We start from the raw sequence: 26,651 nt of genomic DNA, 5'->3' as shown, positions 1-26,651 counted from the left end.
GATAATAATATAAGCTTTAAAAAGTATAAGGATAAATGCAAAATTTTGTAAAAGGACATAGAAAAGAGCTTGGAGTGGGTGTATCAATGAATTTTGGGAAGCTTTGCCTGTCGCTCTGCCCGTACGAAGTTAGATTACATAGTTCCGGAAGTCATTGCAGTCCAGACAGGATTAAAAAACAAGAAGGCTATGCTTATCTTTATCGAAAAAGTGGTTCCTAAAGAATCTGCCTAATTTTATTACCAATTGTCGGCGTTTCAATAGAAGAAATGAAGTAGTAATGCTGACCCCGAGTTAGATCACATTGTGATAATTATGAACAAGACTTTTGTAATACCGAACATCTTCTAGAGATATAACTGAATCGTCCTGTATCGACGGAACTCATAATAAAATCTGCTGGGATTATTGATTTTGGTTCAGCAAGCTGCTAGATGCCTATAATTGTGAGATCCAAAGTGTTTAAACTCTGGTTTCGCAAAAGTGGGACAGTCGAGAGGCAAATTTCGTAGGCTTCGGTTTTGTGATAGTCAGGAAAATTTCGTCATATCTTAAGTTTACAAAAGCGAGTATTTCATATTTCCTTTTAGCTGTTTAGCAACAATTGGTAATACCAAGGGAAGCCAGGTCCTTCGCCTCCTGGCCCTTCCAACGAAGTGGAGGTATCGGCCGACTCGGAGGCCTTCCTCTTCTTCCACCGGCGGATACTGCATCGAGCACTTTCAAAGGTGGAGTGTTTTGGTCCATTCGGACAACATGACCTAGCCAGTGTAGCCTCCGTCTTTTTATTCGCTGGACTATGTCAATGTCGTCGTATAGCTCATACAGCTCATCGTTCCATCGTTTGCGGTATTCGCCGTTGCCAATGTTCAAAGGACAATAAATCTTCCGCAGACCTCGTCTCTCGAAAACTCCTAGAGCCGTCTCATCGGATGTTGACTTCGTCCATGCTCCTGCGCTATAAAGCAAGACGGGGATGATAAGGGACTTATAGGATTTGGTTTTTGTTCGTCGAGAGGGAAGACTTTACTTTTCAATTGCTAATAAGTCCTAAGTAGCACCTGTTGAAAATTGTGATTCTGTGTTGGATTTCAAGGCTGACATGATTAGTACTTAGATAGACGAAAATCTAGTAGTTTTTTACAGTTTTTGCTGTTCTCACTCCGCGTGAAACCTCCACTTTCTCATATTAAGGTCATAAAGTAATCTTAATTTGGTCTTAATTACTTCTTCCGCTTTCATCTCAAGATAGTTAAATGTTTTTATCACTTGATTACCTTGAAACACCTGAAAATATATTTATCTGTGCACAATTTTCGGAAGCAAAAAAAAAAGGTTTATCAAAAGAACTCATAAATTGTCTTTCACTAACTGGCTCACATCTTTCTCTGTATATATGTATGTCTATACTATTCTTTGCAGCCTCCAACTTCCTACGCTAGCCTACTCCTGTTTATATACATACATACTTATTAGCAACACTGTATTCAAGCGCTGCCGCTAAAATGTTATGTCTGGAAGAACTTCACACCAAAACGACTTCCGGTTGTTTTCTACTTATTGTCATACTATCTAGAACCATAGCTAGTCTTTCACACGAATTCTCATGAAATTCGCTCTCACTGCAATGCAGCTGGCTGCTGTTTGCTGTTGTTGTTGTTGTTGATGTTGTTGATGTTGTTGCACATTGCTATTTTATGTTGCCTCCGCACAACTGCGAGTGTGTGCTTGCATTGAACGGGTTAATTGCCGCTGTGTGTGTTTGTGTGAAACGATAATAATTTTTATTATTGCGGGAACATTTCTTATAGTTAATAAATTTATTAACGCAACAACAACTTGCCCACATAATTATTTACAATTTTCCTTTTTCAAATGCTTCACTTTCTTCGCCACAAAAGCGCACTTGTTAGCATTTCCTTTTTACCACGCTGAGTCATGCACACGCAGGAGGCCCGTAGACGGACAGACAGTCCAGCGGCAACTAGTTTTTATTTCACACTTTACTGTCTGCTTTTTTTTCTTGTTTTTCAGTTGCACGTAGCGCGTTGCATGCAACAAAATGCGCGCACAGCAGAGTGTTGTCAACGCGCGTCTGTCTGGGCGGGCGTTGAAAATAAACCAAGTCAATGCGTTTTCACTTTCTTTGGGAAATTTCTTAAGGCATGCAGACGCATTTGCGCGCACAGACACACACACACACTCGAACGTTTAACGCAGTAATCGCAGACACTTTGAAGCTGTGCAAGACACTGCATGCTGGTGTGAAACTGTGTAGCCGCCGCCACCAGCTCCACCCCTTTGTGGCATGTTAATTAATGTGGAAATTGTGGCGGTTGTATTTGCGCGCGCTTTTTTTGTGAGGATCAACGGTTGGATCCTGCTCAGTGGGTTTTTTATTTTTATTATTGCTATAATTTGCCTTTGATGCCGCGGAATTCTTCCGTCCGTTAATATTGTTTTGCTCTGTGAACATTTCTTTTGTGATGTCATAATATCCGTACTTTTTCCGATTATTGTGTAATTGTAATCATTAGTAATTATTAAGTAATGATATAATATATTTCCTTGCATGATGGATAATAATAAAGCGGAAAAAGTCCTGGAGTAGAGCGTTGCTATAATGTTTCACAGCTTATATAAGAAACTTTATTCTGAGAATCACAAACTTCTTAGAGAATAAACCCTTTATTTGTATCGGTTAAATTTAAACGCCATAACAGTTATCTTTCTAACGGGACCTCGTTTATTATTTTCTAAGTAACCTCATTTTGGGTGAGCTCTCAAACTTCTCGAGATCCTACCTAAACTTATCATTCATTCCAAGCTTGATAAGCTAGTTTGTGGTGGTGCCGTTTGACCACCTCACCTACTTTCCGACTCTTAAAGTGTACGACAGAGCATTTCTTTTTGCTCAAAGTAATTTGAGAAAAGTTCGATCAAATTTTTGATGTCAAGTATTTCTTTACATGAAATGGATTTAATTTTTACCCGTGGCACCGACAGTAATTATCACTTGCTCTTTCAATTTCACTCTTTTCTCTCGATCTCTCAAAAGTTCGACCGCCATAGACTTTGGACCGCCTTGACTTGGAATATACCTCCTCACCTTGGTTGGCAAACCCGACTTTTCTTGAAAGGTATCTGAATAACGAATAACGTAATGATGAATATCGTAATAGAGAAAGTTCCGTTCAAATTGCTAGTAATTTCATCGCTAACATCGACTTTTTTCACTATATTTCGTTCAAACTTAAAAATCCCTCTAATTTTCAACTGGTTTATAAAATACGTTTATTGCAACATAACTTATGCGAACTTAATGGATATAATAGGATTAATTAAAAAACCATTAGAAGCCAAAACAATCTTCTCGAAGAACATTCATTGAAGAATAACGAGCATACAAACTACCCCCAGCTAACAGACTATCAATCTACATATTAGCCACACAATTTCAACAACCAAGCAAGGTTCGTCACTTTCTTTAGTCCGTCCGTCCGTCCGTCCTTCCGTTCATTAGCTTTATTCTGTGCGCCAAAGTTTAATTTCGTTTTTTATCACTCTTCACTTTCATGAAATATCGCTTTGCATATGGCTTTGTTTACGACTTTTCTTGCAGCGCAACTCTTTCACTCGCCGCTTTATTACTAAGTACGTACGTACGTACGGCGTTTTCTTAGGGGGTGCGAATTGTTTAACTCGACATCCTGCAGCAGCAACAGCAACAGCAGACCATAATCAAAAACGAAGCATACCGACAGACGCACAGACGGACACAGAGGGACGGAACGGCGTACGGATAGCAGGCTAACAAGTCGTATGAACATTCGAATGACATGAGAATTTATTTTACAACCAGCAAATCGCCTACAGTGCCGTGCTAAATCCGTTGCCACCACCATCACCGTCGCTAGCCCTTCACATTCACACATGAGCTTGAGAAAGTTGGTTGCGAAAGGCGGCGTTTCTGCAACTGCAGCGCCATCAAATGCGGAGCTCTTGAAGAGTGCGTGAGGCGTTTGCAGGAGTGCACTGAGTGCTCGAAGGCAGGACGAGACCGCGGGCGTCGGCGAAGGCGGAGGACGGAAAACACATGTTGATTCGCGGCGAAGCCGGTGCCGCCGGTGTCAGCACAACAAAGTGAGTGTAGACTGCGTACTTGGCTAGGATGAGGTCGACTTGAGGCGGGCGGAACAACGCTGTCGAGCTTAATGAAATAAATGAAAATTATGAACTATACATACTTGCGTCTCCTCGATGGCAATGGAAACAAAGTATGATGTAAAGCATTGTTGCAAGCACATGTTGCACGACGACGTTGTTGTCGTCTCAGCGCGCAAGGGCCTCAATGAAAATGCTTAATGACAAGCAGATTGGAATGTTTGGCCACTCCGATGGACGGACGGACGGACGCTCGATTGTTGTTGTTGGTGGTATGTGGTGTGCGGGCGGCTAATCGGCGTTGTGGAGGCTTTAACTCTTTATATGCTAAATACAAGTGAAAAATCAAAGAAAGCAAAACAGGAGAGAAAACGAAGATAAAACGACTAACACGAAGCCGCGCCACGTCCGCTTTTGTCTGTCTGTCGTGCATCGTTCAATCTGCTACGTTCGTCTATCATCGTCACGGTCGTCGTTGTTGTGAGCAGCTCACAATTCATTCATAAAAATTGTTCAGCATATACAATTTGCTTAAGAATTCCAAGCACAAACATAACGAACGCGCGGACGCAGGGGCCTGCTTGAGTCAGCCGCAGAATGGCAAACGCAATTGGCGTACAAGCGGCAAGCAGACATGTGCAGTAGCTCATCAACATTGCCCGCGCGTCTCACTCTACTGAGTACAACGCCGCCGGCAATGAGTGTCTGCACATGCGCAGCCGAGACAAGAGGATTCTACCAGCGCGGCAGCAGTACGCAGTGATGGGCGGCATTCGGCAATTCCAAAGTCCGCGCGTCGCGCAATTTAGTCTTTGACTGTGGCAACCAGCTAGCTGTGGATGGATGGACGGAACGGACGTCTTGCTGCCCGGGTAATGTAAATGTGTGATTGCGCGCTGTTTGGTCGACGCAAGTGTGGTAGCTGTTGCTGCCACGACAACGATAAACACCCCTACAGACAGACGTCCGTCTTCATTTCGTGGCTGTCACTACTGCTGCATGCGTATCGCGCGATGCGGTGCGGCTGACGACATTCGCACCGACGACAACTCAAGTTTATTACTATTTAATTGCGCGCAGACATGTGCGGGCGGCGGTGGGGCTGGCGGACATCAGCAGTTCGACATCCAACATACATCGTCAGGGGGTAATAAAGAGCCAAGGAGCCGGGGGTGGTGTGCGTGTATGTGAATCATATGTTGGGGTCGCAGCGCCTCCCCGCGCTTTGTGTCGCTTATGGTCCCGGCGTTTTTTGCGCGCCGTTTTGACAGACAAGGACAAGCGTTTGACATGTGAACAAATTAAAATATGCAAAACTAAAAAAGACAGAGAAGAGAAAAGCGCAACAAAAAATAAAAACAATTGAAGAAAAAAAATGCGAAATAAACGCGTAATGTGCTGGGCGCGGAAAGCAAAAAATAAAAAATAAAAAAATCGAAAAGTAAAGCGCAAATCCCCAGCAAGTTCCTTGCGACAAGTGATGGCCGCCGACATGCTGGTGCTGGTGCTGGTGGTGGGAAGCAATGCAATGCGAAGCAATAAAATTGCGCTAGGAGTAAAGGCAGGAATTAGAAGAAGAGAAAAAAGAAGCGGCATTGGTTGGTGGCAGCACTATTGGAAGACAAATGTTGCAAGATGCAGATTTTTGTATTCGTTTGAAATCGGCTGGAGTGCCGATTTCCGCTTGGTAATTTTTTTACTCTTCACTCTGTCGCTGTCGAGCTTTGGGAGGCCGTTCGCGCATGCCCGTGCAATGGCGCGGCAAAGGCGCTTGCCGACCTCCTCGGCAGGATACGAGTTTATGTTTTATGCGTTTTCACATACCACAGCTTAACATTCCGATGTTCGCCAATTGTTGTTGTTGCCAACTTTGGTATTGGTTATGCGGCGTTTTATGGCCAATTGTTTGTATGTCTCTCTCTGCCGTATGTATGTATGTACATAGTTGTTATCACTTCTGCGAAAAAGCGGCATGCGTACCTACGTCGCGAATGCAGAAGGGCATTAAAAATGCCAACAATGTTGGCTTTAGATTTACATGCGTTTCTTAGTTGCGCACATAAAGTATGCGCCCAGACAGACATACATACGAAGGTATATGTGTAAATACAAGTATTTGATGCGATAAAAGTTTTATCACTAATTCAATGTAGCTTTCGTGGGTGATATGTTTATTTATTTCTGATAATGATTGCTGCAATTTCCGGGTCCTCGAGTCGTTAATGTTGTTAATATTAATGCGGCAGTTATTTCGTGGGGGTTTTTATATATAAATTGTGGGCTTGTTTTGGGTTTCAGGTTGGACTCTGTAGGGATCATAATTTTTGTCGAAGTTTGAAGTTGATTACTCAGGAGCTGAAGGGCTTTTAATTCATTTCATCTGACATCATAAGTCACGATCTAGGTTATAAGTCAAATTATGAATAAAAAGGTAGAGAAATTGAGCTAGAATTTGAGCTTTGCTAAAATTTGCTTAAGAACCGTTATTATTGTAGACTACCGATCTATTGACTTTCTATATCAGGAGTTTATAGAACCTCATGTCTAAATATCTCGATTAGAATAAGATTTTTTATGAATTTTAATAGAAAGAGCCCCTTGTGACAGAAGGAACAAGTTTTCTGCTGTTGCTTAATTAAATTTGATTTATCCAGTCTTCAAAACCTCAATACCAGTTACATAATTCTTCTCTTACTCTTACTAATACTCTTCTCTTACTTTACATCAACATCAATGTCATGAGAACCAATATATTTTATAATTCAGTATTTTTTGAAGAATTCCACAGTCTAAATTTCGCCTCTAGAGAACTTCGAATTATATCAATTAAATTTCTAAATACATAGCATATACTTTTAAACTTATAGTTTCGTTTTTGTAACTGAATTCCGATAGAAAGATTTCTTAGACTTAAAGGGTTTTTAATAGGGACGCTACAAAAGTAGACCGATAGGGACAGCAGACGGCGCTATATTTTTTCCCGCTCTTTTGACATTTCTCCTCAGTAAGGTTTGCCATTTCATCATTGAAAGAAATACGATCCAACAACGAGTCGAAATTATTAAGGTATTCAGTTGCACCCTACAATGATCTCTAGTATTATGGTGGGTTTTAATTTTCATAAATTGTTCAGTAAAAAGTCTTTCTATTCATTTTCTACTTCACATTTCATTCCTGCACTCCAGTGCACTTGTAATTCTCAACCTACATGCAAAACTGCTCTAACTCGCCCTTTAGGCTTTCCAGACTACCACTTTTGACACTAAACACATATTTAATTTAAAATATAATTGCATCTCATAAAATATAAAGTCCTACAAATAATAAAACTTTTTTAACAAGAAGGCACTAAAAATTCAAGCGTTCTGGCGCCGCCTGGCATTATGTAAATAGGCTCTCAACTCAACGTCCATCTAAGTCTATCCAGCCGAGTTCAGCTAATACCTAATCAAACAACTCTAAACATTTCATAATTAAAAAGCAGAGTGTGCACATTAAATAGAATTTGCTGAATTTTGCACTCCGCAGGGCACTTCATATGCACTACACTAATGCGCTTTTATGAGCATATTAAATGCGTCAATTTGCCAATTTTACGCTGTGAAGGTGTCGCCTACTTTTGGAATGCACTGTGTGTGTCAGACATGTGTGTGCATTTTGATTATTTATTGCTTTATCATAGCGCAAAAATAATAGCAAACAAACAAAAAACAAAAACAAAACAAGCAGTTGTCTTATCACACAAAGTGCTGTTATATATTTTATTTGTATTAAATTTTATAATATTCTATATTATGCAGTTTATTGTTTTTGCTGTTGTTGTTGCTACTGTGTTAAGCATCTTACTTTGCCTCATAAATGGCGAAGAGTATAACTGGCACCCCGCCTCCCTTTACAAACACCTAATGCAAATAATCCACACAAAGGCGCCAACTGTTCAGTGCGACACTGCAGCACGACGAACGCCAATGACACTGCACTGCGTTTTGTAGGGAATTAATGTAATAGCACGTTTCTATTTTATAATAATGTTCACTTGTAGTATGCTCAAATATAATACCTTTTTGTTCATATCTATTCACTTAGAAACTCACATAGTTTGCGCATATTTGCTTTTCTTTTTTTTATACTTTTTATTTTTTTTTTGTAATTTGCAGTTCAAGGTGCAGGAGGCGTCTTTATTCCATTTTTTTTTTTATTTTTATTTTTATTTCTATTTAATGCTTGACTTTGAAACGTTGCTTCCCTATCGCCAGTCACATATCAATGCCTCTAATCATATGTATTTACATTGTTATTATTCAATAATATTCACATTCACATAATTTCTGTGTAATTTTATATTGCACCTGTAAATGCGCCATTGCATTATCATTCCCATATTACGAAAAGTATTCGATCAGTGTGTCTGTGTTTAGTTAGTCGCACCCTTCTAGTTGTAAATTATACTTTATAGTTTTTTATCTTGTACTTAATTCAGTTTATTTGATAAAATTCTTTGAAAGCATTTCTTCTTTTTGGTGGGGTGGGCTAGTATGTGAAAATCAGATCATAAATCATATAGAAGACTTAGAAGGAAATGAATTTTAAAAAATATCAAAAAAAAAAATAAATTAAATTATATTAAATTAAATGAAATGAAATGAAGTGAAATAAAATAAATAAAATCGTTATAAAATAAAATAATAAAACAAAAATAAAAAAATAAAATAAAAAACCAAAAATAAAATAAAATTAAATTAAATTAAATAAAAATAAAATAAATTAAATTAAATTAAATTAAATTAAATTAAATTAAATTAAATAAAATAAAATAAAAATAAAATAAAATAAAATAAATTAAATTAAATTAAATTAAATTAAATTAAAAAATTAAATATAATAAAATTAAATTAAATTAAAATAAATTAAAATTAAAATTAAAATTAAAATTAAAATTGAAATAAAATAAAATTAAATTAAATTAAATTAAATTAAATTAAATTAAATTAAATTAAATTAAATAAAATAAAATAAAAATAAAATAAAATAAAATAAATTAAATTAAATTAAATTAAATTAAATTAAAAAATTAAATATAATAAAATTAAATTAAATTAAAATAAATTAAAATTAAAATTAAAATTAAAATTGAAATAAAATAAAATTAAATTAAATTAAATTAAATTAAATTAAATTCAATTCAATTAAATGAAATAGAATAAAATAAAATAAAATTAAATTAAAAAAATTAAATTCAATTCAATTAAATTAATGAAATGAAATGAAATAAAATAAAAAAGGTACATAAAAAATTTTAAATATATATAAAAAGTTAAATAATAAATATATTTGATTGCATTAAAAAACAAAAGAATTAATTAAAAACATAATCTAAATCTGTGTAAAATTTTTCGACGAGCTTTTTATTCTATGGACTAGAAATAGGCGTCGGCCATCATAACGACAAATCGAAGATTTATATTGAGATACACATCAGAAACACATTTAGACGCTTGCTATTGTTGCTCTTATGACGACTACGACTGTTATAACAATAGTTTGATATGAGCTGATTAAATATTTATTCGCCTCTGATTTGTACCCTGGACTCGGGTAGTAGACATGCATATAACAAAATCTAATTCTTTAAAATCCAATGAATGAGTTACCAACAGTTCGGGAGACGTTTTTATATATTTTTTCTCAGAGCCTTCTACTTAAAGTTCTTTAGGCGATGTTGCCAGCCTTTTGAATTTCTTAAAATATCCATATAAAAATATTAAAAATGACTATTAGAATATTAAACACGTTTTTTCCTATAAAAATATGACTTAAAGATGTTGCCATCCGTACAAAAAAATTTATAGTAAAATATGGTAGAAATTTGACTTACACTAGATAGGTTTACAACATACCGATTTTGATACCAATTTCGTTCTCGTCGTTTTTTACTATTTCGCTAATTTTTTCTGTTTATTAAAGGCCTCATTATTGAGTTATTATTATTTTTTTTTTAGTTCTCAAATATTTTTTTTTTCTTTCAAATACCCTTCTTATTTTACGCAACTTTTTACTGCTATCAAAGCATGCTCGTTTGTGCCGCTCCATATAGCAACTAGAACATATGTATGTAAGTAGCATATGTTGATAACAACATTGTTGCAACACCTTGTTGCAGCTAATTATTAATAAGTGTGCAACATTTTGTGGCACACGGGCACTGCTAACCTAATTTCTAATTTTTGCATTTTTGCCACACCAGTTACACATGTTCTTGCAGTAAAAAGTCTAAATGTTGCAATTGCAGCATTATGTGGCAAGAGACCAACAAGCGTAGCCTGATAGTGCAACAAGCGGTAAAAAAAAGTCCAATTTCTTATCGCTAACGCCACACATAAAACTAGAACCGCCAAACAGTGAAATAAGTATTAATATGAAATATGTAAATTTTAACAATATATCGTTAAATGTATATACATAAGTATGTACCTATGAATATAATAGCTATCGATAGTTGTGTTTTGCAAAAAGCTGCCACGCGGTACGATTGTTCACTGGTGGCTCAAGCAATTTGGGTTTTTCCCCATAATGCAACGTCGAAACAATAATAGAAAAAGTGACGAGAAAAAAAAAAACACGAACTCGAACTGCCGGTGTGTGTATTAAGTTCCAGTTAAGAAGCAGCAAAAAAGTGCTAAGAAAAAAGTAGAAAAATTAAAAAAAAGTTGCACTGGCTTGCGCATACGTAATATCCCTCATTGCTTATCACTCGTAATTAACAACGAAATTGTTTTTTACCTTGCCGTTTTTCATAACCGCTATAATGCGCATGCGGCGAAAACTTGGAAGTGGGTAATTTTTTGAATAAATTTTATACAACAAAATTCAATGCATAAATGATTGCTGCCGATCATTGGCAAGCGTCACATGTTTGTTACGGGCTTGCCACAGATCCGTTTACATATGTATGCAATGGGTGCCATAAGCTGTCTTTATGAAAAAAGTTGTATAAAATTAGCTTAATTAAAACAAAAAAACTCGAAAACATTTTTAATAGTTCTAAGCGCGCTCATAAATTTTAACTGCATCTGAATTTATGTGTGATCTATGCTTGTACTTTTGTGGTAACCCGAGCGCTACAAAGTCATAGGTTTATAATTAATTATTTTTCTTTCATATCGTTTAGCTTTTTCTTTGCGTTTTTTCGCCGTTTTCAAGTTAATAAATTGAATTTTAGCCATTTTTCCATTGTAATGACTTCCTCAATTATTACAAAGCCATTACTCATTAACCTACTGAAATATCACCTCCGCTGTTAAATTGATTGTTTAATTGTTTAATTGTTGCGTTTTTGTTTTTGAATTATAAACTCTTTGTGTTGCCGAAACGGTTCGTTCATTTAGCAAAAAAAATCTTAATTCTTAATTGAGTCAATTAAATTTTTTTTAAATTGGATAATTTACTAATTGACTAAATTAAGTGTCTTGTAAAGATTTATTATTTGATACATTTACAGAAAAACTACATATACAATTTAATTATAATACATTAAATTTGCATACAATATAATATACTATCAAGAAAAAATACCACTAAATTAACTAAATTATGAATTCAAAGAATGTTATTTTAATTAAGTTAATTGAGAACGATTTATTTTAATTAATATTTCGAATTAGTCAACATTATGCGAAAATAAAATAAATTTCGCTAATTGAATTACAATTAATTTAATTGACTTAATTAAAATAAATTGAGTCAATCGAATCCAACTATTAAATATTCGAAATTATATACAGTTGAACTTCCATAACTCAAAGTTCTCCATAATTCGAATTCTTGAATTGGCAAAAGAAGTTAAATTTCGTACAATTTACGTTCCATAACTCGAAGTCTCTCTAACTCGAAGTTTTTTTGTGGATTATGGTGATTCGAGTTAACTGTATTTACATATAGGGTTTTATTTAAATTACTATTTTCACTATTCATATATAAGTTGATTGAGTCAATTAACAAATCTTGTTAGTTTGGTTAATTTGCTAATTGATTAAATTAAGTATCTTCACTTTAAGCTAAGTTTTCTAGTAACTATTTATTATTAGCTATATCTTCACTCCAACCTCAGTTTTCATACATTCCTTTATGCTCTCTTACAGAAATGGGAACTCTATGTGCTCAGTCGACTCGGCTGGGATTTGTCCTCTGTAACGCCTTTGGATTTTCTTGAATTGTTATTAATCCGCCTGCCTATCAAGAGTAAAGAATGTCCTGATTTGAGTCTCGATAAAGTCAGGCAACATGCGCAGGCCTTCATATGCTTAGCAGCCAAAGGTGAGTAACGTAAATTAACTAATTAAGTCGTTTCATTTATTGCGATGTGTTAATTTTGCACAAAAGTTAAATTGTCAATTTGAAAATGAACTGCGCTTGTCTCATTTTATATGCATACCAAACAGTCCGAAACCAGTTGTTTGGCAGTAAAATTAGCCACATTCTTATTCAAACTCGCAATATTTAGTATACCCATTTATAATATATTTCATATCTGGCACTGCGACGTGCGCTCAGCTGTTTTTCTGCAACTTCATTCACACCGCAAAGTTAAATAATCTCTGCAATTGTGGTCAAACCACTCTACCTGCTGTGTTAGCCAGGCGCGTCGATGCGGTGCTTCGACAGCAATCTGTGCCGCATATCCTTTGAATGAAGTTGCCCACCTCTAACTGGCGTTAGGTGGTCGGTTGTTCGGTTCAACCGCATGGCTTTTATGTCTACAGTGAGGTGGACGTTGAGACCCTGGCCACAGCGCGTACAAAGGAAGATGGGTAATGAAAACAGCACACAAATTTAAAACATTAATAAAAATCGCAGACCACGCAAATAACCTGTCTGCGGCTTTTTCACGGCATTATCAACGGCAACAGGACAGGACAGCACCATCGAGGCGATAGCATCAAAGAGAAAGAGCCTAGAATGAGCAAAGAACCAAAAAAAAAAAGTAGCGAACGCGCATGCGTTCCTGCCGGCGCACACCAAACGCTGACTGGGGTTTCGTTCATTATGAAATATTTTTTTAATGGCTTGGCGTGTGGCTTCAGGATGCCAAATGACTGGCTCCTCATATTGAGTTCAAGTTGAGCGTAAGTTTCTCGGCTTTTAACTAAAGTATTCGGCTTTGTATTAGCATTGTGGTTGCACATTTGCGCCTTGCGCTTCGTCGGCAACATTGCATTTTATTGATTTTGTATTCATTGAAAGTTATTTGCGCTAAGAGTCCTATGTAGAAAACCTCATACACCGAAGTGATTTGTCTGGCCCATTCGTCTGTGCTGTTACACCGCATTCCAACTAATTCATTATTGATTGGCTCAAGCGAAGGATTGCCTTTTACAAAGTCCGTGTGCAAATGGGCATTTGCGGGGTTGGTTTTAACATAAAGTTGTCTACGGTTGCGGTGTCATTAAGTGTCGAGTAAATTGGTTTTGCAGAAATCAATTTCAATGAAACATAATTTGTATGAGGAATGTGGAGTAGGGTAGTTAAGGTCATACTTTTAGATGAGTGTATTTGCAATCCTTTCATCTTTAAAATTCATTTTCTGGTTTATGTTTAAAAGATCTAACAAAATTGTTAAAAGGAACTTGTATATTCTTTATCCATGATTTCAATATACAGATGTAGATTGACTGATCACTTAGAGATCACCTGTAGATCAATGAATATTTCTCTTTTCGATCCACACATTATCTGTAATTCTGGCTGCTCAGTTTGAAAGCATAAAAAAGCCTGTGACAGCTTAGAATGGACTAATAATTTCCATTGAGGATCACTTCATTTCAGTGATCAAGTGATATCAAGATTACAAAGCTTGTTCATGATCTTTTTGACAAAATTTATAATTTCTATAAACTCTTTTTTTATTTCGATGAAGAAGGTCATAGGTTTAGTATAGAGATTTACCTTAAAAGTTTATAATTCTTCTGAAACTATAGTTTGCCCTTGTCGGTTATGACTTTTATCTCAACATAGCATCCTCAATCGATCTTTAATTATCAATAGCAAAGCAAATTCGTTACATTTGGTCAATTGTTTCTAAGCCTGCTTCTAAAAATATGTCGTACACCTATGTTCCATAAAGAAATATAATATTTTGTGCTTGAAATTCTTCTACTAACACGTGGCTAACTCAAGCGTTGCCAAATTCAAACAGTGGCGATATGAAATTTGAAACCATAACCCATAACCCATAATATGTGAACAGCCACCGAAATCAATTTGAAAAATCACAAAAGTGCCGACAATAAAAAACAAAAAAAAAAAACAGTTATTTTAAATTTTTATAGCAGCAACATCCTCTTCAATGAATGACAGAAAGTTAGTCGCGTGGAACAGCGGGTCTACAAAGTGAACAGAAATATATAAAAATTTAAATGCGCTATAAATATGTCAAATATGCCACTCAATGAGTGGCCAATCGATTGCTTAAACAAATGTAGAAGATACATAATCTTTTAAAGTGAAGAGCAGATTATGAATAGCGAAGAAGGTTTTTCGGGAAGCTTGCCAATATACGTAGTAATATGAAATACGATGCTGAAGTAATGAAAAAATAAAATAAATAAAAAAATTAGCCAAGTCAAAATGAGTTCACGAGTGGAGCTTTTTGATTTACATACAGAATATAAATTGGTATATTTGTGAATGAAATATATTTTCATATTTTGAAATAAATGTTAAGAATGAAAATTTAAGTATATTGTGCATATTAGCAAGATAAAGAATTCAAATAATTTGAAATCTGCTAAAACTGTATATAATATCCCCAAGAAGATCATCTTTCAATTGTATAGCACTTTTTTTCATAGAACTAGGTTTTTAATTTTGACATCGAACTACTCTTCCTCAATGTATCAAGACTCTCGCTATCGAAATCACAACCGATTTTATAGAGTTCCGTTGTTTGCAATATCAGAAATACTTAGCTTATTATCATGAGAGATTGGGATTTTTTAATAATAATAATTTAATAATTCTATGTATGTATGTATGTAATTGGCGTAGGTACCATTTATCCGATTATAGCCGAATCGATAAAAGCGCGCCATTCTTCTCCTTCCCTCGCTAATCGGCGACAGTTGGAAATCCCAAGTCTAACCAGGGCGTTCTACGCCTGGTCTTTCGAAAAGAGTGGAGGCCTTCCTTTCCTCTACTTCCACCGGATGATATTGCATCGAAACACTTTTAAAGATAGGAGCGTTTTCGTCCATTCGGACAATATGATCCAGCCAGCGTAGCCGCAGTCTTTTTATTTGCTGAACTATGTCAATGGAGTCGTACAACTCGTACAGCTCATCGTTCCATCGTCTGCGATCTTCGCCGTTGCCAATGAGCAGAGGACCATAAATCTTGCGCATAACTTTTCTCTCGAAAACTCCTAGAGTCGTCTCATCGGATGTTGACATCGTCCACGCTTTTGCACCATAAAGCAGTACGGGTACAATAAGCGACTTATAGAGATTTTGGTTCATCGAGAGAGAACTTTACTTTCCAATTGCCTACTCAGTCCAAAGTAGCACCTGTTGGCTAGAGTGATTCTACGCTGGATTTAGATGAATATTTAATCCAATGTTAGTAAAGCTCTTTACCTTTGACGAAACATATTGCAATTTAAGGAACTCGATTAATAAAGTTTACGGTTTTCGTGTTAGTTCTGTTACCTTTGAAAACTGAATTTTTTGATTAAAAAAAGCTACGGTAGATGTCGCTGCTAAAAATAGCAATCAGCTGATAAAACTTGCCAACTTCTTATGAAAAGCAAAAACAAAAATGTATAACAGCTGATCGATTATCGATTAGCCGGCAGTATAAAAGTCAAAAAATGGTTTCTTAATAAAAGTTTTAATTGATCAATTAGCTTGGCTATCTAAAAACGCTATGAGGAAGAAGACATGACTTTAATCAATTATGGCGGCGGTAGCATTTATTCTGCTCAATATTGTGTATATGAATATATTGTCCCACGTTTCACTATACATTTCGGCAAGCTAAAAAGTCGTTCGTATTCATAAATTTAATAAAAATTTAAATATTTTTTATTACGGTTATAGTGAGTTTAGAGATTTTTATGTGTATAAAATTGGTAGATTTTTTTTTATTTGTATAAAATTTTTTTTTTATTTATTTTTTTTAATATTTAATTTTTTTTTAAATTTTTTTTTTCCCGTTTTCGGCTCCAAAACTTTTAAGTGGCACAGTTAGTAGCAGGTAATGCATGCCAAAAAAATTAAGGGACTCCTTCTCACACATATTTTTTTTTTAATATTTTTCATATTTCTTTACTGAAACCTTAATGAAATTACGTAGCGTGGCTCCCACAACGCAAAAGTGTCATGTTACAAATAAATATTTTCACTGAAAAAGAATTACAATAAATGTATAAAAAGGGTCTGCGCTATTTTTTTTTGTTTAATATATGCCATAAACCTTCAAAAAATAATTTATGATTTTATAATATGGCAAAGAAGAGGTTGCCACATATACTTACATACAGATAAATTATGCGCATCACTTAATGCCTTCCATGCAACATTTTTTTTTTGTTTTGCTTGTGTACAATCAAAAGCGGCGCCTCTCTTGTGTTTTTGTTTTTGCCTGCATACAGGTAATTTGAGCTAATTTCCAAAGCAACACTGTTGCAGATCACAACACTTTATTCATATGTATGTATATGAGTGTGTATGAGTGTATCCTCACTTATTGAACGCTTATTGATACATTCACTGTATATAAATATGTGTGCTCATGCAGCTATCGCATACCGCTTTCGTTCACACTACCCACATATTAAATGGCATAAATTTGCCAATTTAATTTCTTAATTAAATGTCCCTCGCAAATGAGTTGACGACATAACACATATACAAGAAATTACAGACTACACCTTTTCGGCACTGCTTGGCGGCAGCGGTGGCGGCGGGGAGAAATCCTTTTACAAAGTTTTTTGGTTTTTCCTTTGCTTTTTGCATAGCTGCACGCATCGAAATGTGTTGCTTTGGTTTTATAATTTTTTGTTGTTTTTTGACATTTTAAATGTTTTGTTGTAATTTCTTTGTTTTTGTTGTAAATATTTTTGTTTTAATTTTTTTGTTTTTGTAAATTTTTTTGATGTTGTTTTCGGCGGCGCACGCATTCAGCCACATAGCCATATCGCATTTGCATAAAATCACAGTGTAATAATAATAACAACAACAATAACAAAATTGAAGAATGTGTTGTGGCATGCAACGGCGGTAAGGTAACCGGTATACACACCGGTACACATGCATATGGTAATGGGCGCTGAAAACATTTTAACAATAAAAAAGATATACAACAACACACAGCGTTAAATGAAGCCTTGCAAGCGAACGAACGGAATCCAGTTTCTTCGTGGCGGCGCAAAAATGCAAAGGATGTGATGTGTCTTCGACGTTTTTGTTGTTATTGTTTTTTTTTCTCTTTTTCTTATTCACCTTGTTTTTTTTGCTGCCAACAAAGGTGAGACAACAGCGAAGGAAGTTCGCTCGCTTTGTTGTGATTTTATCCAAAAAATAAAAAGTATTTAAAAGAAGCAAAAAACAACAACAACAAACAGCTAAAAAAAGTAAGGCAACAGAAAACGCAAAAATGCGAATGCCATTGCGAATGTGAAACGATCGTAATTCATTTCTCAGCGACCACCTATTGCTACAATGGCAACAGCGCAGACAGCGCACACACAAACAACAGCAACAAAAAAAAAAAAAGAACGAGAAAAGGCAACAAAAAGGTTGACTGGCAAAAGGAAGAAGCGCGCATGCGCAACGACTGTTGTTGTTGTTGCTGTTATTGCGTGCTTTGCCAGACACTCTCCCATACCCACATATACATATATTATATATTTTTGCCTTGGTCGTGTTGTTGCTGCTGCCTGTTTTGCTCCTTGCTGTTGTCGCTGCTGCTTGTTGCTGTTGTTGTTTTTGTTGTTGTATATTATTGTTGCATTTGTTCGCTATTGCATTTTGTTGTCTGCTACACATTTGTTATTGTTTTTAACTGCAACTCTCGGGCTTTTGATTGTCGCTCACTTGCCGCCGTCACAAAACTATAGCATACTTTCAACTGCTGCAATTGTTGCCGTTGTTGTTGTGCTTTTTTTGCTGATTCCTTCATCATTTTCAGTGATTTCTTTAATGTGTATTTCAACTATGTTGTTGTTGCTATTTCATACCTTTTAAGGAGTTGGGCGACAATGTCGAAACGGACACCAATGTGATGTGACCCAAACGATTAGTGTTGCTGTTGTTGTAGTTGTAGTTGTTGCTGTTATTTCGAGGACATGCAGCCATAGGTGAACAGTGGTTATAAGCAGGAATGATTTACTGCTGATTGAGATTTTGTTTTGTAAATATTGCCGATTTTTTATTTTCATACTTTTATCAATTGCGGGTGCGTCTGGATAAGTTTTATATAGAAGGGAACACATGGAAAGCTGTCTATATGAAACTGACGCTTTCTAGTTGAAGTATTTTACTCCCATACGCTTCATCGTGACAGTCTCATAGCAGACATGCCTAGGCTATAGCGTACTTAAGCAGCTTTTTCTTAATCTCCGGCTGCTCTCATAGGAAATGGTTAGGTTTGTCAAGAATTAATCCAAAAGTTGCATATCTTGGCAAAACTTTTGTAAGAATCTTTAACACCGTTCCTCTGTGTACTTACAGTTATTTTCACTCAATAATAGTTGTCCATAAGATATTTTATTATTCGCACACTGATTCCTTTGTTCGAACCTTAATACAGTTCAAAGATTATACCTCACATTCATATTATATGATTTTATGCTTAGATCCTTTAAACTTCGTCATCCATTATTTCGTTCTCCTCGATGGTATATGTGGTAATAATAATATTCAAGCCTTTTTGGATAGATAATAACTTTTTACTTCAATTAATGAGTTTTTATTAGAGAAATATCAACGAATTCGCAGAAACCACCTTGTACATCAACAAAAAGTGTTATAGAATATTATCAAAGCTCCATAAAATTATGAAGCCACATCTTCCTCTTCTTTATTAGCTTTGTAACCGTTTAAACCATTTTAGCCGAGTTCTCCAATCGTTACCAAGCTATAAAACAATTGTTCTGTAGGCTGAACTCACCATCTTCAATATACATATATTCGGTTTATTCCCCTTTTGTAAACATAAAATAATTATTTATAAATTTTCATGAAATAATATTTATAAAAATTCATGGGTGTTAACACTTTGACACCCATTGTCAGATATTTCCTACTGGCTTTATTAGAAGTGATGAACATATGTTGAAGGCAAAAGTGATTCGAAATCCATAGACTAATCCCAGAATTCAATTAAATGGATTTTCAATTAATCTTAATACAGTTATAGCCTTTTCGCACTGGTGCTAATTGATCAATTAAAGGGCCTTTGCTCGTTTAAAGCGCTGATTTAGATCGATTTACCATACAAAATAAAAATCTAAATTTTCTACATTAGGTTAGGTTAATTTTTAATCGAATTATAATCGAGTTGAAAATACAATGCAACCCTGCGATACATATTTGTAATACACATACGTTCCTTGTCTGCGATTTGTTGTTCACGCCGCTCGACGGTAGATGTCGCTGCTGGAAATAAATAATAAAATAGAAATCAACTGATGAAACTTACCAAATTCTTATGAAAGGGGAAAAGAAGAATGTATAACAGCTGATCGATTATCAAGTTACCGCTAGTGCGAAGAGCAAAAACTGGTTTCTTAATTAAAATTTTAATTGATCAATTAATTTGACTGTGCGAAAAGGTTATTACATTTTGGTTTAAACGAAGTAAAGAATCGATTAGTAAAATTTGGCAACTCTGTCGGATGGATATATATTTATTTGAACGACAGAAGATATTCCAAGAGGCATTTTGACTCGAATAATTTTTGAAAAGATTGTTTCCTCTCATATATTTCTATATAGAACTGCTTGAGAGTGCTTAATTTTATTTTGAAATTTCTCATTAGACACCACTGTGCAATTATTCCATATATTTTTATTGATTTTTATTTGTTTTTCGTTATTTTTTATATTTTTTGGCAGTCCCCATCGAGCGATATTTTTCATTTTTTTCCATACATTCGCTCTCAACTCCCATTGGCAAATCTTGCACGCAAAAATCTGTGGACTTTCAAGGAATTTCAAGATAATTGGCTGCATTTTTATATATTTTTCAACACTGTCAGTATGTATGTATGTTTGTGTGTTTGAGTGCTTGTGTTCATTGCCATTTTATTACATGAAAGATTGTCTGGAATGCCGCAACGACATAGGACCGCAGGATTTCACAGACGCAGGATTGTGGCGTAGCACAAAGACTGTGTGTCGAAAATAAAGCGGCCCCTCAAAGACCTTCAGAGAGTTGAACGAAAGGACTTTAAGTGAAATTGGCAAACGATCCTATCAATTTGTGTTTGTTGTAATTGTACATTGAACACACAAATTAGGTTATGTTTTGGTATTTTCTGCATATATGTATATATGTTGGTGCTTTGTGGCGATTTTGCACGCGCTTCACACGTATTTTAGACTGGGATTTGCACTTGGTAGGGCCAGCGTCGCCAGCCGACCGACAATTGTGCGAAAAGGTCTCTTACAGTTATTGCTTTACTTAACGAGCAATTAGCTGCGGTTGCCCTTGCAGCACCGCCAGCGTTGCAATATGGAAAGGCAGTTAATGCATTACCTCCAATGCAATGGTAATAGCAACAGCAATAGCAATAACAACGGCAACGAATCGTCGTCGATGAAGCGTCGACTTGCTTAACATTGCATTGCTAATTAAAACTGTAAAAACGCGGCAACATCGTGTAGCGAACGGCCGGTCGACTGTTGGGGACTTAATGTGCCATACATATGCGTGAGCATTACATATGCGTGAGCATTACATATGCGAAGGTGTGTGTGTGTTCGTTATATGACTCTGTTTTAATAGTCATTTTGTTATTAGTCCTGTGTTTTATCGTTTTTTTTGCTTTTTTTATTTCGTTTGTGCACGACTTCAATTCGAGCGCCTGCAGGCGTCTTTAAAACGTGTAAACTTACAAAGTATGCGAGTGTGTGTGTGTGTATGTGTGTGGCATTTATGAAAATGTACAAGCATGAAATCTATGAATAACTGCGTCTGAACTTTATGTTCGCTGCGCTGTCTCGCAATAATTTCTACGCCCATTTCCGGTCGCTCAAAAATGTGAGAGTGTGTGTGTGTGTGCGAATGCAAATACAGCCAGTCTGCTGTTAATGTAACTGACTGCGGCGCACAGTGGGACAGTTTGTTGAAGGATTTACTAAAAAAATAATTATTTTTGCGTAGAAAATTTTAGAATTTTTTTAAATAAAAAATTAATAAAAAAAAATTAAATACAAAATTATTAGATTATCAGAAAAAATTACATATTTCTAAAAAAGAGTAAAAATAATTATGAGTTGCACTCCATACACACCAACTTTTAATTTGGACGTCTACTTCAACAATTATACCGTCTGAAGTCAACAATCTCCCAGAAACCAACAGCTTTGGATAATTGGAGAGGAGTTGTGTTCTATTAGTAGAGCGCCTGGCCACAGATATCGATAGGGACTTGCCAGAACAGCTTTGAGAGTTTGGTCGGGATCTTCTTATGCATCCATCTTAAAGACAGAGCCTTTTACCAAGTGATTACTACTTGCTAGTGTCTATGGCTAACGATTTTGCTGATGAAAAATTCGTCTCAAGAGAAGCTTGTGAAAATCGACTGAGGTATGTTTTTTCAATAGGGATGTCAAAAAATTGTCGAACAAAACGTTGCATATTTGAGCTAAATGGGATCATTCTAACTTAACTAAAGAAAATCGTATATTTTAGACAAAAATAATATACTTATTTTTGGAAGACATTTTTCCAAGCTTAATCCCTTTTCTTAGACATTTCATAATTAAATTGTATTGTGAGTATTACAGTGCATTTTTCAGATTTTTTACAATATTTTTCTTTCAAATATATTTTTCAGATATTTTTTTTCAGATTTTTTGTAATTTTTTTTAAATATATTTTTGAAAGATTTTTTTATAATATTTTTTTTTTTAATTAATTTTTTTTTAATTAATTTTTTTTTAATTAATTTTTTTTTAATTAATTTTTTTGTTTATTTTATTTTTTTCACATTTTTTTTATTATTTTTTTTTCTATGTATATTATTTTTTTATTTAAAATTTCTTTTAAATTCTTTTTAGATTTTTTTTATAATTTTTATTATTCTTTTTGTCTCTTTTTTTTATTTCAAACTTCTTTTAAATTATTTTGCGGTTTTTTTTATAATTTTTTCTATATATTTTTAAAAGATTTTTTTAAATATTTTAATTTTTCACATTTTTTTTTAATATTCTCTTAAATTTTTTTATATATATTTTCACTTTTTTTAAATATTTTTTTAAGTAAATATTATTTAATTTTTCTTAATATTTTTTTCATTTTTTTTATTTCGAATTTCTTTACTCTCTGACCCACTGTGCGGTGCTGCGCTGTGATTCAATGTGTGAATGAATTTAAAAATGTTGAAATACTTTCACACATTTTGCAAATCAGTTGTTGTTGATACTGTTGTAATCTTTTTTTTGTTGTTGTTGCAATTATTGCCTCAGGGTCTCACCAATTGCAATTCGCAGATCAAATAAGTATTTAGTTCTCAAACTCCGTCATTTCGCCAAGAAAACAGATGTGGCTTTTGTTTCACATTGTTCTTATTATAGTTGTAACAATCATTTTTCGCATTGGTTGTTGTAATATGCGTACAATGTTGCTACATATTATGTATGATGATCGCGCAAGCTGGCGATCTTATAACCTCGGCTAATAATAAATTTCGTGGCAATATCAACGTCATTGATGAACGGTTAATTCGAATCGCATCGATTACACGCACACACTACCTATACATACATACATCACATCTTCGATTGTGCTGCCAACAACACAGAGGGGGGTGGATGATGATGATGATGATGCTGATGGCGACGATGCAGCGGATGCTACTTTGCACAGCTGCATTTTCAGCTAATACTTGTGCGTGACTGTCTAATCATGTTGCATGTTGCATGTGGCCGGGGCATGTGTGGTGTATTGCATCTGGGAATTATGTATGTGCAACATTTGTGCATGCGAAATATTTGAATAGCGCACATTCACTCAGGCAGAGTTCCATTTCACTGTTTGGTGATAATTCGATAGGCATGCGCTTAAACCGTTATATGCGGTGCTCCATGCACTCAATAGTTGTAGAGTTCTTGGAAAATTCAACAATGTGAATTGCCTCTGTGAAGTGGATTTGAGGCGAGTTCGTTTCACATTTTCTCAGATCCATATCAATATTCATTAATTTGGGTGGAAAAGGGCACGCGCTGAAACAAAAAAAAATTCATAATTGATTTACTGTTATATAGCTAGTTATATGGGGTGAAACGCGTTATGCTCACTTTCACTTTCACAAACGCTCTCACCATTAATTTAATCTTAATCAGTTTGTAATTGACTCCATAAGCAACAGCTGCTTAATTTATTTTTATTTTTTTTTTTTGTTTTTATAAAATAATTGAGCGGTGTGTATGATGTTCAACTCATTTCCACACCCTCGTTAAGTTCTCGTTATCCTCGTGCTAAGAATATGCTGTCTCAGCTGCATCCATATTTCAATTAAATTTATATGTAAAATATAAGTTAACTACTCATATCTAATTTAAGTACAATTTCCAAATTTTTATTTAATTTTCTCATTTTAATAATTTTCTGCTTTTTTTATATTTTTCAGAACATTATTTCTCTATCTACTCGGCCAGTACCATTGCCGCTGCGAGTATCGCCGCCGCCTTAAGTGGTTTAAATTGGCATTTACGCACTGGACAAAAGTTGCGTCATCTATTGGATTTGTTAACCGATTTGACCAGCATTGAACAGGTAAGAAGGTTTATAGACTAAATTTTAGATTTAATATATTTATATTAAAATTTAAAATATTTGAATTAGTATGATAAAAATTATTTTAGATTATGTTAAAATAGATATTCGACTCCAACCTGCACAGTCTTAAATAAGAGTTAAGTTAAGAATGTGAAATAATGAAATAACCGAGGAGATATTCTCAAAAGTGTTCATATTTAGGTTAAGGGGTTCCCACTTTCCTTAATTGTATCTTACCTTATTACTAGCATCATCTAAAGTCTTAATTGTCGATTGATTACTACAAAACATACCACTCTGCTTCCTATTCTATCGCTTTAGATATCTGTTACTTGCTCAAGTCTGTGTTCTTATTCGTAATGACGTTGTATGTTATATATTCGGGGCAGACCCTTTTATCCGTCAAATGTCAGCTTCTACTTTTCTGCTTTTAAAAAATGTCTCTAGAGGTTGTGTAAAAAATTATAGTACAATTAATCATTCAGACCATAAATAATATATTTTGACTACAAAATGATAAGTATTGCAATGTTTCTGATACACACTTAGTCCCTTCATCTCTTTATTGTGGTTTTGCTCATTATATGCCATCCTAAAGGTAGGCAACGCTACGTAACATAAGTGAATAGTCTACAATATATCTGACTTCGGCTTAGATTTCACTCGTTTTCACCACCAAGATACAATGAGGGAATGAATTACATTAAAATATCTGAGGGATTTACCTATATTTTCGGTGAAAAATTACCCTTAGGCACTGAGTTCTTCATGTTCGATATCTGGGGCCTTGAAAAGTCATGGTTCGATTTTGACAATTTTTCCACAAGTGATGTCACAGCTCAAATACAGTATTTGTGTAATGTTTTATTCCGCTATCTTCATTTGTTCCTAATGTATATATGTATTATAAAGTGAACGAATCAAAAGAATTCAACATTGAGTTATATGGGAAGTAGACGTAGTTGTGAACCGATTTCGCCCATATTCCACGTGTGTTATCAGGGTGACCAGAAAGTGTTATATACCGAATTTCATTGAAATAAATCGAATAGTTCTTGAAATAGTTCTTGGGTCTTGTTTGACCCATAAGTGGGCAACGCCACGCCCATTTTCCATTTTGTAAAAAAATCTCAGTGCAGCTTCCTTCTGTTATTTCTTATGTAAAATTTGGTGTTTCTGACGTTTTTCGTTAGTGAGTTAACGCACTTTTAGTAATTTTCAACCTAACCTTTGTATGGGAGGTGGGCGTGGTTATTATCCGATTTCTTTCATTCATTTGGACTGTATAAGGAAATGGCTAAAATAAACGACTGTAAAAAGTTATATACAAAAAACCTACCTATTATGGCTTAGTTATGACACTGTATAGGTTTTCGGTTTCCGCCATTTTGTGGGCGTGGCAGTGGACTGATTTTGCCCATTTTCGAAAGCAACCTCCTCAGGGTGCCAAGGAGCATGTGTTCCAAGTTTAACTTTTATATTTCTTGGAGACACAAACAACCGTTATGTGAACAAAACTATAATACTCTGTGCAACAGGTTGCGAGAGTATAAATATTATTGTAACTACATATTAAAGCCGATATGCCAATCCAATATGGCTCCTAGGTCTTGCTCTATATTTCAGTGAAATTCGTGAAAGTTAAATGGAAATTCCTGGGAAATGCTTGCCAAAATATTTCATTTGTAAAATAAATGACTAAGTAAACAATATAATATAAATAGGATACTCGAATTTACCATGAATATTAGAGTGTTAGAGCCTTTTACCTAGCTTTACGCGCTGAAAAGTATGCAACATTCTGTGAATTGATTTGAATTTAATTGAATGATATGCAACTAATAATTTTTATAGTTCACCCATCAAATGAAGCTTAAGAATCAGATATAATTAAACCATAAACACATACAAATATATAAAAATGTTTACCAATCTTTTTCTACCTTCCTTTAAGTGTAGTTTCTCATATGGATTCCTCAATATAAAATTTTATATAATCCACTTATATTTAGAACTATGAAATATCACACTTTTCTGATGAAATTGCTAACGCCTGCAATTATATATTTCACAACTGTGGAAAGCATTGACTTAATTATTAAAGTCGCTCCCTATAAAGTGCCTAAACCTCGACTTGCGAAAAGCTTTTCATTGCATAATTTTGCATAGTCGTTGCCAGAGGTGAGTCAATCAAGGCAGGCGTTTCCGAAGAAATTTGTAAACAAATTATAGAAGCAAGAGAATCAGCCAACAATAACAAAATCATGCTGTTTCACATGGTCTGGTTGTTGTTGTTTCTTTTTTTTTTGTTTTGTAAAAAAATTTAATTGCATTTTAATGGTGCGTTTAATCGTATGCACACCGCATGTGACATTCATGCCTTGATTCGATTCGATTCGAAAATATCCCTATGTTTCCAATTTATATGCTGTTAATTAATTTTTACGGCATTCCATTAATTTGCAAATGAGCAGGAGAACGCATTAAAA

The 26,651-nt window shown here is 34.8% G+C and overlaps 1 protein-coding gene across 4 annotated transcripts in view; it reads left to right on the top strand.

Annotated features, from left to right (window-relative positions):
- The window catches only part of LOC105216010 (G1/S-specific cyclin-D2), a 209,998-nt gene that overhangs the window by 65,399 nt on the left and 117,948 nt on the right, over window positions 1-26,651 (top strand). For all 4 annotated transcript variants that reach the window (XR_008471510.1, XR_008471509.1, XM_054232249.1 and 1 more), the window contains 2 exons: window positions 12,303-12,477; window positions 24,014-24,159. Coding sequence is in view for 2 of the 4 variants with exons in the window: in XM_054232249.1 (XP_054088224.1) it covers window positions 12,303-12,477; window positions 24,014-24,159 (321 nt within the window). In the remaining 2 variants the exon portion in view is untranslated. The remainder of the gene's footprint in view (window positions 1-12,302; window positions 12,478-24,013; window positions 24,160-26,651) is intronic.

Source organism: Zeugodacus cucurbitae, chromosome 5 (assembly GCF_028554725.1).
Source record: "Zeugodacus cucurbitae isolate PBARC_wt_2022May chromosome 5, idZeuCucr1.2, whole genome shotgun sequence".
NCBI lineage: Eukaryota > Metazoa > Arthropoda > Insecta > Diptera > Tephritidae > Zeugodacus > Zeugodacus cucurbitae.
This window is presented reverse-complemented; position numbering and strand designations above follow the sequence as displayed.